Source organism: Natrix helvetica (assembly GCF_964273705.1).
Source record: "Natrix helvetica genome assembly, chromosome: 2".
Lineage (NCBI taxonomy): Eukaryota > Metazoa > Chordata > Lepidosauria > Squamata > Natricidae > Natrix > Natrix helvetica.
This window is the reverse complement of record NC_138552.1, coordinates 235,841,674-235,856,359: the sequence shown is the minus strand read 5'-3', so window position 1 is coordinate 235,856,359 and position 14,686 is coordinate 235,841,674. Positions and strand designations below refer to the sequence as shown.

Here is a 14,686-nt window from a genome sequence, read left to right as displayed (position 1 = left end):
TTTGATACCTGGAATTTTAAGGGCTGTGATCCTTTACCTGAAATCTCAGCTCTTGCTATGAATAATCAACTTTTAAAGTTGGTGCATTTGCAAAAAAACAAACAAGCAAACCCTTCCCTAAAACCAACAATTTGATTTTGTTTTTTCCTCACTGTCAGCCTCTGTTATGCTTTATATTAAAATAACAGTAACTTAGAAGTCTTTTGCCACTCATACCGATACCTCAACTTTGCTCAAGTTCAGGCAGTCAGGGATAAAGTAACAGAATGATGAAGTTTTCCTTTAGGTCTTAAAACAGCTGCTATCAATACCTGATTAAATTACTTAATGAAGTTATTAAGGCTGTCAGGTTTGTTGAAAAAGCCAGGCTGGATTTACATGAAAACTTGAACCCTAATCATTTGATTCATACTGAGTCAGAGGAGGGGGGGAGGGGAATCGCATAAGGGCTGACAATTACAATGAACCTACGGCTATATTTCCACATTGGGAGCAGCCTTTGCCTCGCCCAGGAGCCAGCATAGGGACCTGTACTCTGTATTTAAATAAACAAAGGGAACTGCAGCTTTCCTAGGCAAAAGAATCAGGCTTCTTACAGTCAAGGAATCTCCCAAGGCAGCTATTACTCGCACATCAGATGGTTTTAGGCTATGCACTGTGAAACAAAAAGAACAAAGAAAATAAACATTGTAATTAAACCTCTTGCAGGAAGCAGAATTCAATTCTTGCTAATTTCAGCATAAAAAAGCCTTACTCATAATTTTTGTGAGACATGTCTTCATAATGTCACCTTTGTTTCACCCCCAGTTCTCTACAGAGGAGAATATCATTGAATGTTATGGTTCCAGTTCAGAAGATGTGCATTCCCTGTACTTCCTGCACAATCAATCTATGATGCCTCTATATTAATGCTGGTGATGACTCCATCAGATTCTGGGTACTGCCAGATGGTATTAGCCTTTTGAAGTTACTAGGAGCATGACTCCTCCCCCCACCTCTGGCTTCAAAGCACCGTATTCCAGGGCCATTCTTCTTTTGGCATGGCAAATGCTTCTTCTTCTTTCAACTTAGGTTTCCCCTTCCACCAAAGAGCTCTCACCACTTCTTCCAAACATTCCTGTTAATGAACATAACTTCTTGACTGTATCTATGTGATATTATTGCATTACTTTACCAATTCACGGTTTCCACTGGTTCTATCCTCTCCTTGAAAGCCATTGAAGTTAGTTGTTTTAAAATATGCTAAATAAATACAGATAGTCCTTGTTTAACAACCACAATTGGGATCAACAACTTGGTTGCAAACTGAAGTTGTTGTTAAGTGAAACACAACTGTGCTTGTGGACTTCAGAAGTTCCTTCCTTTGCTTTACCGACCTGAGCAGGTTGTAAATGCAAGCATTGTTTGTAAAGTTACTTTTTCATTGCTATCATAACTGAACAGTCACTAAATAAGGCAGTTGCTAGCGACTACATGTAAAGTATTCATACTGTTAAGAAAAAATGGTATAATAATGCAAATAAGGTCCCAAAGTTAGAAATGACTATTTACAGCAACTAAGCCCCAAATTACCATACCTGATTTTTTTTTTCAATTGAAAGAGCAAGCACCCTAATGAACTAGCTGGACATATATTGCATCAATGCATTTCAGCAAGATATGCAAACTCATTCCAGAATGCAAGCAACTGTTCTCATATGTTGCAGAAAAAAATCTGAGAAATCTTTCTGAGAAATCTTAAAGATGTGGTAAGTAGTACAATAGAAACTTGTATAAGTCACAGCCAACATCATCAGGATGTTTTCATAAATTTACAATAAATTAGATTATAATCTTGTATACACCTCCGAATAAGTTCAACCAAACTCTTTTTGAGTTACTTAGTGATAAATATGCATAAGAGTAAGTCTCACACCTTTATATTTTGTATAAATGAACAATCCAAATTTCCTTAAAAAGGCTCTTCCTGCCCAGTGATCACAATATATTATTAGTGTTCGTTTTGTTTGTTTGCATCCCACTTTTATTATTTCTGTAAATAACTCAAGTCAGCGAACATGTCCAATACACCTTTCTCCTCCTATTTTCTCCTCAACAACAACCCTGTGAGGTGGTTGGGGTGAGAGAGAATAACTGGCCCAAAGTCATCCAATTGGCTTTGTGCTTAAGGGAGGACAAGAATTCACACTCTTCTATTTCCTAGGCTGGTGCCTTCACCACTAGATCTAATTGGCTCTCTTTTATGGATGTTAACAATATTCATCCAGACCTGCTCACCATGTTAAAGGTTGTTGCCATGGATCATATCTGCAACTTTATCTATTAAAAAGTATGGACACTGCTGAAAATACAGCAAAAAATGTTCAGAAACTGAGAAACAGTTGATATTTTATATTAGCTTTTGGCACGAAAAGCAACATTTAAATTTGTCCTTTGTGATTTATCTTAATGTTTGGTGTCAAACAGCTAAAATTACCTGAAGTAGGATATTCGATGGATGGTGCTTTATCCTTGCACAGCATCTGGCTTCCATAAACTGGAGTATTTTCCTTGTGGTAAGTATAGTTGCTGTTTTTGTATGTCATTAAATATGGCTGGGCCTACAGAACAGGGATAGCCAAGTTAAAGTGAAAAGATGATCCCAAAGCGCCCTCCAGAGGCAAGTCTGTCTTACAAATAACCCAGGTACTGTACGCATCTGTACCTCGGATTAAGGAACAACCAGATGAGATAGGAGGAGATTATGAGATCTCAGCAAGTTTAACAGGATAAAAGCAGAAGAAGTCAATTGCCTTCATATTGGTCTTTATATCTAAATCTCTCTCACATTTACCCCTACCATCTCAATTACTGTTGATCTTCAGAAGAAAGGGCACAGATATTTGGTGGGATGAATAAACTTAACTGCTTAAATATGGGATTCGGAGGGGGGAGGCCACAGGTGGGTTGCTACGGGTTCGCACCGGTTCAGGCGAACCGGTAGTGGACATTGGGACTGGGTTGCCTAACCGGTAGGGACTGCTGGCTGGCCACGCCCCTGAACCAGTTCCCCAGTCGCCCTTGCCATTGCCAGCATTTTTAAAACTCATTTTATAATGTCCTGTGCATGCTCAAACAACACGCAGTAGGCACATGTATGAGCAAAGCAAGCAATGCGCATGCGAAGCAAACCGGCAGTAATGCCAGCAGCAACTCACCCTTGGGGGAGGCATGCCAGTTACCTGCTCTTCAGAATCACAAACTAATTTGATTAGTCTGATAAGAGGAGCTTCTGTTAAACACAAACACACAAACATCAAATCCAGAGAGCAAATCATGCAGCTCCTGATATCTTGTTTTATTAACCCAAGAACTCTGGGTGGTACTTTCTTCTAGAAATCATCATGATTCCCTAGACCAGTATATTCTCCAAGAGCCAATATAGAAAGCCACCAATTTTTAGACAGTCAATGCAGGTTCAATACCTAAAGAAGACCAACATGAGAATATCTTCTCATCCATCTGCCTTCCAGAATTTCAGGCATCACTGACACTAGTGATGTATTAGGTTCTTGGAGTGAGTAAGGGATTCTAGTGAATTCAGATGGAGCCACATCAACACTTCCCCTCAAGTCATCTCTCACTTTCCAGATACACATACCTTTTCGGATGTCTCATTTTATGCACAGAAGTTCCTCACTGATGTTAGTGAGATTATAGGACATTTCTCGCTTCTATTACGTATGTTAGTGTCAGCATCCAGTCAAGGCTAACCCAGATAATTTAGCAATTGAATAGTTCTTTCTATTTTGTAGGATTTATACAGTTCATAGAAAAATACCAGGATGGGGGTGGCAATATTAATCTCACATGCACAGCAAGCATGGGAAAGAAAATAATACTGGAAATTACATTGTACTATAGAGTTCTAAGAAAACTCATTTACCTGGTTTGGACATTTGAGTGTTATCTCAGGTTCAAATCTTTGTATTATTGTCTTGTTTGCAATGGGTTCCAACTACAACAAATAATTGGAAAAGATATAGGGCATGAAAAACAAAAGATGCAGGAATGTATGCCATAAATCATTACAAAGTGTAATCCACAGAGCCTTCAGAGAATTAGGTAATCAATTTAAGTTTGAACTATAATGATCTAATTCTGTAATTTTTAGTATATTAAAGATATAATACACAGGGGAAATAATATTGCAGCAGAAAGTCTGGCTCAGATCTTTTCCAGACAAAAGGATTGCGTTGATACAGATGCTACACCCCCTAGGTAAAGCTTAACAAAGTGGGACAATTAATTTCCAAATTAAGTAGCTGAGCTATTACTTCAGAAGAAATATTGCAAATATTTTGCTGTGTTTCCTCTGGAATTGCAGTGCAACCAGTTACCCATTTGTGTAGAGTCCACCTCATTCACCTCTCGGAACCATTAGAATGGAGTTCTAATTTTTATACTCTGCAATTTATTACCTGGGGGAAGAGGATCTATGACAACTCTCCTCAGCCAAATTGCTGTAGCCAACTCACCATGGTCAACTCGCCACAGCCAATTCACTATGGCCAATTTGCCACAGCCAACTCACTGCAGAACAACTTGCAATGGGACAAGAGTTACACTAATATTGAAGAAATAATCCAATAGATTCATTAAAGAAAGGATGCCAAATGAAGGACAAAATAAGATGTAAAAAATTAAAGTATTTTACAATTATTTCAAATAATTAAATTGAATTGTTGAATTGTCCCACAGTGAGTTTGTCAGGGTAATGATGATTTAATAGCTGACCAGCTGCTGTAATGTTGTAATATTGTAACATTATAACAATGATGCAATGGTAGCAATGAGTCAGCAGGCTTATTTGACTCCTACCACTTTAAGAGGCTGTAATATAAGAGAGGCTCTGTGAGGGTGTATCTCTGTCTCGTGTGTTCTTCCATGCTGTAGTTGATGATTGATTGTCTGACTTTGCCTAGTACATGTATGTATATATTCCTTGTAGATAAATCACTATTTGAAGGACAAACCTGTTTATGTATTTTGCTCCTGGGTTGTCTCCAAATAGTCACACTGTGCGCACTCTGACATAGTTGTCCCATGGCAAGCTGCCTGCGGCGAATTGGCCATGAGTAGTTGGCCATGGCAAGTTGGCTGTGATGAATTGGCTGTGAAGAGTTATCCCATTCCGGAGGGAAGAAGCACCTAACTTAAGAGGATTCTTAGCAGCACAACTTCTCACAAGGCTGGTATGTAATTAGGAGGGTTTGGGTGGCAATAATAATGGCTGTCAAAAGTAGCATGAAAGTATCTTAAGACAAGATTCTTATGTTCCTAATAAACTTCAAGCAGACAGCCAATTAAAAATCCATTGTGATTCTACCTACACAATGAATATGATTCACCAACATATTTCTATAATCAGAAAACAATGGTTTTCAGGATGGGTATCTCCTGTTAGTTTTTCTATTGTGGACATTATAAAGTTTCAGTGCCTTTTTCTAGCAGATTTTCTTTAGTCCTCAGTGTATAATCATCGCACTTTTCCTGCCTACAGCATACAACAAATGACAGTTCTACAGATGTGAAAGATAAATATCAGGTTCTCATTCAGTTTTTTCCTTGCTTAGCTTTTAAATTATTCTTAGACTAAGTTGTTAGTACAAAATGTCCACATTCTGAGATTTATGAATGGGACTAAGAGAAAATCATCTAGCACAATCTCTTACCATATTGTTCCACAGCCCCCGAGCAGCCTGTGTGTGAATCTTCTGGTGGAAATGAAAACAGTCTGGGGCAAAATATGAAGCATCTGGCAGCCCATTCTAAAGGAAGAATCAGACATTATTATTTCCATAAGGGCAACTCTGCTGATTTGTTCCAGCAAAGCAAAAATGAGTTGCTGAATATATTTTCAAGAACTAGAACCCATTTCACTTGAGAGACAGAAAAAACAGTAAAAATGGAAACAAATGACTATCCAGTTCAGGATATTCAGTCTATTTACAGAATAAAGTCTAAATACATACTGTACACCACAAGCTTCAAATAATTTCTTGACTGTTAGATTATATAACAACAACAACAACAACAACAACAGCAACAGCAGATGGAAGGGACTTGTAGGTCATCTAGTCCAACCCTCCACCCAAGCAGGAGACCCTACACCAGTGGTGGGTTCCGGATACTGTTCCAACTGGTATGGTTGGAACGGCCCTGGCGTCACCCACATGCACGTGTGCGGAGCATACACCAGCTTGTGGCTTTCGCGAGCTGGCATATGCTGTGTAGATGAAGGGGGGGCAGCAGCGGTGGGAGGCTAGAGTACGCCACCTCGGAGCTTTCATGAGCTGGCGTATGCCGCATGGATGAAAGGGGGTGGGCGGCGGCAGGAGGCTAGCGTATTCCAGCTTGCAAAAGCCGTGAGCTGGCATACGCCACGTGGACGAAAGGGGGTGGGTGGCGGCGGCAGGCTAGCATACGCCAGTTTGCGGCTTATCATGTGCTATCTCTGTTGGAATTACTTTCAATCTGTTCATTCATTCATTACTCAAAATATAGTCCCTTATTTTTCCTTATTTGACCCACGAGGGTTAACTATCTCATGTTAAAGGGAAGAAAACAAGATAATTTCATAGGACTATAACTTCATTTACCTGAGGCTTACCTAATTAAAGTTATGCATGTCAATTTAGTCTGCTGACCATTAAATCATAGCTGCTTGCAATCATCATGGCTATCCTTCTCCTGCCCAAGTAATTCCCAATCTCACTATACTATGAGTTGGATTCAGGCACAGTCAAATGTAAAGGAGATAATTGAACTCAATGGTATTTAAGTAGATAGGCCCCATCTATGATTTACAGTTCTCAAAAATGTAGTACATGTATACATTTGCAATTACCGGAGTCAGAGGCATATTTGCTTTTTCGAACACTGGCTGCACAACCACAGTGAAATCTTCTCTTGTGTCATACCTTCCACTCTCGACTAAGCGATGAGTTTCTTCCTAACAAAACAAAACCCCATTATAATGTTCCTTTTAGAGCTGCTAAACAGTGAAATGACAAGCTGATATGTCTGTCAAAGTTATGTCAAATACAGGAATAATGTTCAACCATTTCTTTGGTTTAGGGGGGGGGGAATGCCAATTTTTTCAGAGCATATGAATCTGACCCCTAATTGTCTACACTCTTATGGACCTTGAAACTCAGGACCACACAATAAACAGCACAAGCCCATTAGTGTTCCCCCCTCCAGCTGACCTATAAGCATAGCTATCCATCCTTTGAAACTACCAAAAGTCATGGAGTAAAAATTAATCCTTTTCTATCCCACAATTAATCTGATCCATGGTTTTTTAGTACATGGCTATTATATACATTTAGTGATTTATAATTTGTCTTTCTCTTGCACACTCATGCATAGACACACATAAAGTTGCTAAGATGAGAAGCTTCCTATGGGTTCATTTGAAATCCTCCAGAGGATCCCCAACCTGTCATTTCACTGTTGCCTATGACTTGAGATGAATTCCGAACATACATCCATGAAAAACCAAAACCTCAAAAGTGGAATTTTACTTGAGATTAAATGAAAGGAGCTCTGAGATGAAAGGAAAAGAGAGTAATGGCAGCATTGAAACTAGAAGCCAGGAGGAAGCAAGAGTTTGTTCCAATAGAAAATAGTCAAGACTTATAGAATTGCAGGAGTTCAAAGGGGGGGGGGGGAGACTGGTTTTCTGATTAAAATTGTCCACAAAGTTTCACATACCTATTGTTCTGCAAAACAATTAGAATCCCCCCTTTTTTTTTGTCTGAAAAGGAGGTTTAGTCACAAATCTCCATGTAATGTGTGATATGATCTTGAGGCTCTACTTTACACAACTTCAAGTTCTTATTTCTGCTACAGGGTCTTTTCGTCAGATTCCCAAGAATAAAAGAAACTGTACCTTCATAACAGTAGTCCATTGTATTTTTGCCTCCACTGCAGACAACTATTCTTTGCTGACTGTCAAAATAAGTCACATTTCAAAGCCCAAGTCACTGGGCTTTGCTTCTAACCAGACATTTGATATTTATTGAGCACACAGCAACCTTTTCAAGTCTGTTTGTTCTATTGGATGAATTGTTGCATTATTCTTTGTTTAAATATGTAATGTAATAAAATGAAGCAGTGGACTTACAGGCTTTAAAACAAGTTAAGATAATTTCGGTCAGAAAAACAGTCTCATTTTCTCAAGAGAGCCAGTATTTTATTAGCCAATTATATAACATAAAGTATTTTTAAACAAGTTTGATGGAGCCTATTTCCATGTTAAGTGTATAATTGCAGCTTTCAGTCACTTGCACTTAACGGAATTATGATCTATTTCCATTTTTAAATGTGCATAGGATTGGGCAGTGTGCTTCATTGATAAAAATTAGCTCACATGATTATTATCTAAAGTTGGCCCAGGAATGCAAAGAAGCTTTTAAATGAAAGTGTGAAAAAGACCAAATGTAATTTAAGTCACTAATTATTTTTAAACTAACTTGCTTTTCATTCTTAAAACCAAATCCAGAAGCAAGGTTAGTAAAATGGCAAAAATACCTAATATATTCACTCTTGGTTTTTAAAAGGATGAGATGTAGAACACTGCTGTATATTATTTATAATGCATTTCCCTTACCTGATATCTTCTATTTAAAAATTCCACTTTCTCAATTTCAGAAGAATTATCATTAGGTTTGAAAATACATCCACACAATGCCCTAGAGGGGAAAAATGGCACATGTTGACCATATCATTCTTATCTCAGACATTTAAAAAAATGAAACTTTTCACTTTTCATGTCCCATAACTATGTTTCCTGTGACACATGCTGGGAAAAGCATGTTATGCTCAAACAGTATTTCTATAGAGATTCTCAATCATGCAAGTCATGGTTGTCCCAAAGGCAGTTTTTCAAAAGGCAACTAGACTTTGTTTTTCCTTGAAGACATTTCACTTTTCATCCAAGAAGCTTCTTCAGCTCTGACCGAATGGTGGAGGATGGAAGGACTTATATTGCTTGCAGTCATCTGTGTTTTAGCATTCTTTCTGAGACAGGGGAGGGTTGCTGATGGCATTACTGCTGGTTCAGCACGCACGCTGAACGCATTTAAACATAAAAAGTTCTGCGCGTGCACAAAACATTTAAAAATGAAAAAAAAAACATTTCTGCAAAGAAAGTTGTTCTGTGCATAGGCAGAGTCAAAAAAATCAAGATGGCGCCACCGTAGGAGAGCCTGTTTGGGGGCGTGGCAGGCCTGGATTGCTGCCGGTTCCCACAACCCAGGCCCCTAAGTTACTAGCAGTTCAGCTGAACCATTCGAAACCAGTAGGAACCCATCTCTCTTCTGAGAGTTATTGAGGCCACTTGAAGGTTTATCTGTGCCCTCAGGGCCACCTGAATAATGCGAATGGGTGTGGAACCTTCTCGGAATTGCTGAAAGCACTGCAGTGCAATGCATGACACATGTTCAGATCTTTACACTGGAGAAACAAAACAACCACTTTTACAAATGCATGACACAACAGAACAAATCCATCAGTACAAGATTCAGCAGTCCATCTGTATTTGAAAGACAGCAAAGTCTTTTGAAGACAGCAAAGTCCACATTGTGGACAGAAAGGATCATTGGTTTGAAAGAGGGGTCAAAGAGACTATCTACATTAAGATTGAACAGCCCTCTCCCAACAAAGGGGGAGAAATACAACAACACTTATCTCTCTATATAGCATAGTCCTTTCAGCAGTTCTAAGAAGGTTCCACACCCATTTGCATTACAGATAAACTTTCAAGTGGCCTCCATGACTCTCAGAAAGAATCCTAATGAGGAGACAACTGAAAGCGATATAAATCTTTCCATCCTCCACCATTTGGTCAGAGCCGAAGAAGCTTCTTGGATGTGAAGTGAAATGTCTTCAAGGAAAAACGAAGTCTAGTTGCCTTTTGAAAAAGCATCTTTTGGTCAAACAATGTTGACTCCTCCGATTGAATTGCGTAAGTATCACACATTATTTCATGGAGTATAGCTTTTTTGTAATATACTATACTTCTTGGATTTGAGTCATTGCTCTTTTCTATGAATAGAAGCCTCACAATGGATTGTTCAAAGTATTCCTGCCACCAGAAAAACAATTGGGAAATGCATTTTTTACTTATCTCTCTTCCACTGTAAACCTTTGTATCTTCTATGGCAGGGGTATCAAACTGATGGCATCGTGTTGTCACGTGGCATATTACAACTTTTTCCCCCGTCATTAAAAATGTGGGTGGGCGTGGTCAGCACAAAACACATCCACCCTGTGGGCCATGAATTTAACACCCCTGCTCTATGCAGCAGATTTGATGACAACCCCCCCCCCAAAATAATCTATGACCCTTCCAAGACTATTTCTATACATTTAGATAGTGTGTATTCGGTTTATATTTCCATATTGCAACAATCAGAATGAGTAAAAGGCAATTGCTTAAGTTTAAGGGGAGCACATCCATCAGCACAAATATTGGGGATTTTTCCCAGTTCCAGCACAATATCAATTCATTTCAAACCTCATAATCAATCTTGGGCAGTAAATGCTCATCTCCTGATACAGTTTCCTCACAGGTATCACATTAAGTATTGATACTAGGTTCACAAATGTACGAGGCACCTGCAAAGAGATACATGTAAAAGAGAAGGAGCCAAGTGGTTCTTTTACAAATGTAGTACATAAGAACTGTCAGATGACTCTATGAGGCAGTGAAATTGGGAAAAGTAACTATAGCCAGGCAGAAACACTTCTCGCCCCATATTCCCATCCATTGATTAACTCACAACTTTACTTACAAGCATCCAAGCTGGTGATTGCAGCTGATTGTGATAACTGAGCCACACCCTGAAATTTTCTCCACTCAGGCCGTTAGCTTACAAAAGCAAATGCTAAAACAGAGTGTGGGAACAAAGATTTGGAGGTCTTCTAGTCCAAGCCCCTGCCCACAGCAGAAGATTCTATAACGCTCTGGACAGGTGGCTGTCCAGTCTCTTCTTAAAAACTTCTGTTGAGGTGAAATGAGGATTTCTGGAGCTAAGCTGCCCCATTAATTAATTGTTCTCATTGTCAGGAAACTTCTTAGTTCTAGGCTGAGGTGGGTTCCTACCAGTTTGGACTGGTTTGGCCGAACTGATAGTAAATTGGCGACCTGGGTCGCTGGAACCAGCCACGACTCAGATCTGCCAATTATTATTTATTTATTTATTTATTAGCGCTTATAGACCGCCCCCTCTCCCGAAAGGGACTCGGGGCGGTGTACAGTCCGTATCAAAAATACAACAAATTAAAATTATTAAATAAATAGATACAAATATACGTATATGTGAGGAGGATAAAAAGATATGCAAAACTGTACGGCTAAGTAAATAAATCAGAATATACAAAATTTAAAATCCCAATATCCTGTAAGATTAAATTTAAAAGAGACAATCCCTCTAAAAACCAATAAAAATGTGTATGCCAGGAGGTAGACGTTATAATTATGCCAGACCAGCCAGTTGGAACAGGTGAGTCTTCAATTTCTGTCGGAAGGAGCGGAGGTCAGTAGTGGTTCTAATGTCGGGGGGGAGATCATTCCAGAGGGTTGGGCCCATCACAGAGAAGGCCCTACTCCTCGGTGTCGCCCGTTGACATTGCCTAGTGGACGGCACCAGGAGAAGCCCCTCCCTGTGAGAGCGAATTGGCCGCAGGGATGTGTGTGGGAGGATGCGATCCCGCAGGTAGCTAGGCCCTATGCCATGGAGCGCTTTAAAGATGGTAACCAGAACCTTGAAACACACCCGAAAGACCACAGGCAGCCAGTGCAGCTCGCGCAGGAGAGGTGTTACGTGGGAGTACCTGGTACTCCCCATGACTACCTGCGCGGCTGCGTTCTGGACTAGCTGCAGTCTTCGGGTGCGTCCCAAGGGAAGCCCCATGTAGAGAGCGTTACAGTAGTCCAGGCAAGACGTCACCAGTGCATGAGTGACCGTGCATAGGGCATCCCGGTCCAGAAGGGGGCGCAATTGGCGCACCAGGCGAACCTGGTGGAACGCCCCCCTTGCCACGGCTGCCACATGGTCATCCATTGACAGCCGGGGATCTAGGAGGACGCCCAAATTGCGCGCCCGTTCCACAGGGGGCAATTGCTCGCCCCCTATGGCCAGTGATGGGATCAGCTGGCTGAACCGAGGTGCCGGTAGCCACAGCCACTCGGTCTTGGAGGGGTTGAGTTTGAGTCTGTTGTCCCCCATCCAGACCCCGACGGCTTCCAAACACCGGGACATCACTTCGACAGCCTCGTTGGGGTGGCTTGGGGTTGAGATGTACAACTGAGTATCGTCAGCGTAAAGATGGTACTCAACCCCAAAACCACGGATGATCTCACCCAGCGGCTTCACATATGGGTTGAACAAAAGGGGCGAGAGGACCGACCCTTGCAGCACCCCACAAGAGAGTGGCCTCAGGGTCGACCTCTGCCCCCCAGTCAACACACATTGCATCTGGCCGGAGAGGTAGGAGCCGAACCACCGTAAAACGGTGCCTCCGACTCCCACCCCCTCCAGCTGGCGCAATAGGATACCATGGTCGATGGTATCAAAAGCCGCTGAGAGGTCTAATAGGACCAGGATAGAGGAACAACCCCTATCTCTGGCCCTCCAGAGATCATCAACCAACGCGACCAAGGCTGTCTCTGTGCTGTGCCCGGGTCGGAAGCCGGACTGGCATGGGTCTAGATATACGGATTCATCAAGGCGACGTGGAAATTGCTGCGCCACCACATTCTCAACAACCTTCGCTAAAAAGGGGAGGTTGGAGACTGGACGATAATTAGCTAGCTCCGTTGGGTCAAGTGAAGGCCTCTTGAGTAGGGGCCTCACCACCGCCTCTTTCAAGGCAGTCGGTAAGGAACCCTCACTCAATGAGGCATTCACCAGGCCAAGGAGCCAGCCTCATGTCACCTCCCAGGATGCCAGTACCAACCAGGAGGGACACGGGTCCATTGAACATGTGGTGGGTCGCAGCCGTCCACGCAACCCGTCTAAATCCTTGGGGGCAACAGAGTCAAACTCCTCCCAGAGTGGACTCACAAGACTCACTGTTGACGGCTCGTCCGGCCCACTGGGGGGGGGCCATCCGCTCCGGATCTGAGCGACTTTGTCCTGCAGATATTCCCCAAACTCCTCTGCTCTTCCCTGCAAGTGTGCCCCCCGCGTCTCCTGCGACAAGAGAGAGTGGGTCACCCTAACAGGGCGGCAGGGCGGTTATCCGCAGACGCAATGAGAGCGGCACAATGTCTACATTTGGCCGCTCTCAATGCCACAAGGTAGGTCCGTAAATAGGCTCTTACCTGTGTTCGGTCAGACTCGGAGCGTGAGGACCTCCACCTGCTCTCTAGACGTCTCCTATGGCGCTTCATCACCCTTAGCTCCTCGGTGTACCAGGGAGCCCGGGTGGGTCGCTGCCGTAGGAGAGGTCGCAAAGGCGCAACCCGGTCCAAGGCCCCCGCCGTCGCCCTATTCCAGGCGTCGACTAGGTCCTCTGACCGAGCGTGGGTTAGGGCTACAGGTAGTGGCCCAAGCTCCGTCTGGAACCTGTCCGGTTCCATCAAGTGCTTGGGGCGGTACCAGCTTGAGCAAACTGGCTCCACCTCCTCGCGGTGGAGGGTAGCGCCAGGGAAGTCCAGCCGGAGACATGAGTGATCTGACCATGACAGGGGAGTAATATCTAAATCCCCTATTCCCAGATCACTCGTCCACTGCTCAGATACAAAGACAAGGTCCAGTGTGTGGCCACCTTCGTGTGTGGGGCCCTGAATTAATTGGGTCAGGCCCATGGCTGTCATGGAAGCCATGAACTCCCGAGCCACCTCAGACGCTGCTCCCGTTGATGGCAGGTTGAAATCCCCCATAACCAAAAGTTTGGGGATCTCAACCGCCGTCTCCGAGACCAGCTCGAGGAGCTCGGGCAGGGCCACTGACATATAGCGAGGAGCCAAGTATACAATCAGCAGGCCCCACTGCCTCCCTGGGCCCCATTTCATACCTAGTGACTCACACCCGGGTATCTGAGGAACAGTGAACTCCCTCGGCTCTAGACAATTCTGTATGACCACCGCCACCCCACCACCCTTACCCAGGGCCCAAGGCTGATGGAATGCACGGAAACCCGGTGGGCACATTTCCACGAGGGGTAAACCACCCTCGTGGCCCAACCAGGTCTCCGTTATCCCTGCAAGGTCCAGCTCCCCCTCTGAGATCAACTCATTAATGAGGGGGGCCTTGTTTGGTCACGGACCTTGCATTGCAGAGCATCAGCCTCAGGCCCTGGCTCTGTAGTTCCTGACCACCTAGGTTGCGGGGGTTGGTACAAACGACCGGGCGTAGCCAGCAGCCACGGTCTCCCAACCGACCTTGCAATCTTTTCTTGTCCTCGCATCCCCCCCTCCCCGCGACCGTTGTAACTGGTTCTCTTGGCAGCGCCGTAGGTGACGCCATCTTGTTTTGGCTTTCTGTGCATGTGCAAAGCAATTAGTAGCACACATCAAGCATGTGCGGGGTGCGTCCCTGAGCGAACTGGCAGTAGCGGTAGCAGGAACCCACCTGCTAGGTTGGATCTCAGGCAATATCTGGAGATTGGCAGCTATCACAAACAGGCAAGG

General features: G+C 43.1%; 1 protein-coding gene and 1 long non-coding RNA gene across 2 annotated transcripts in view; one reads left to right on the top strand and one right to left on the bottom strand.

Annotated features, from left to right (window-relative positions):
• PLB1 (phospholipase B1) overlaps window positions 1-14,686 on the bottom strand; it is a gene marked incomplete at its 5' end in the record, with an annotated part of 107,165 nt that overhangs the window by 49,298 nt on the left and 43,181 nt on the right. The window contains 7 exons of the mRNA XM_081940139.1: window positions 597-655; window positions 2,477-2,600; window positions 3,926-3,997; window positions 5,715-5,810; window positions 6,890-6,994; window positions 8,657-8,738; window positions 10,565-10,665. Of these exons, the coding sequence (XP_081796265.1) occupies window positions 597-655; window positions 2,477-2,600; window positions 3,926-3,997; window positions 5,715-5,810; window positions 6,890-6,994; window positions 8,657-8,738; window positions 10,565-10,665 (639 nt within the window). The remainder of the gene's footprint in view (window positions 1-596; window positions 656-2,476; window positions 2,601-3,925; window positions 3,998-5,714; window positions 5,811-6,889; window positions 6,995-8,656; window positions 8,739-10,564; window positions 10,666-14,686) is intronic.
• Window positions 1,599-5,934, top strand: LOC309385583. Its single transcript, XR_014174255.1, has 3 exons — window positions 1,599-1,748; window positions 2,467-2,555; window positions 5,730-5,934. It is a non-coding gene; the product is annotated as an uncharacterized lncRNA (long non-coding RNA).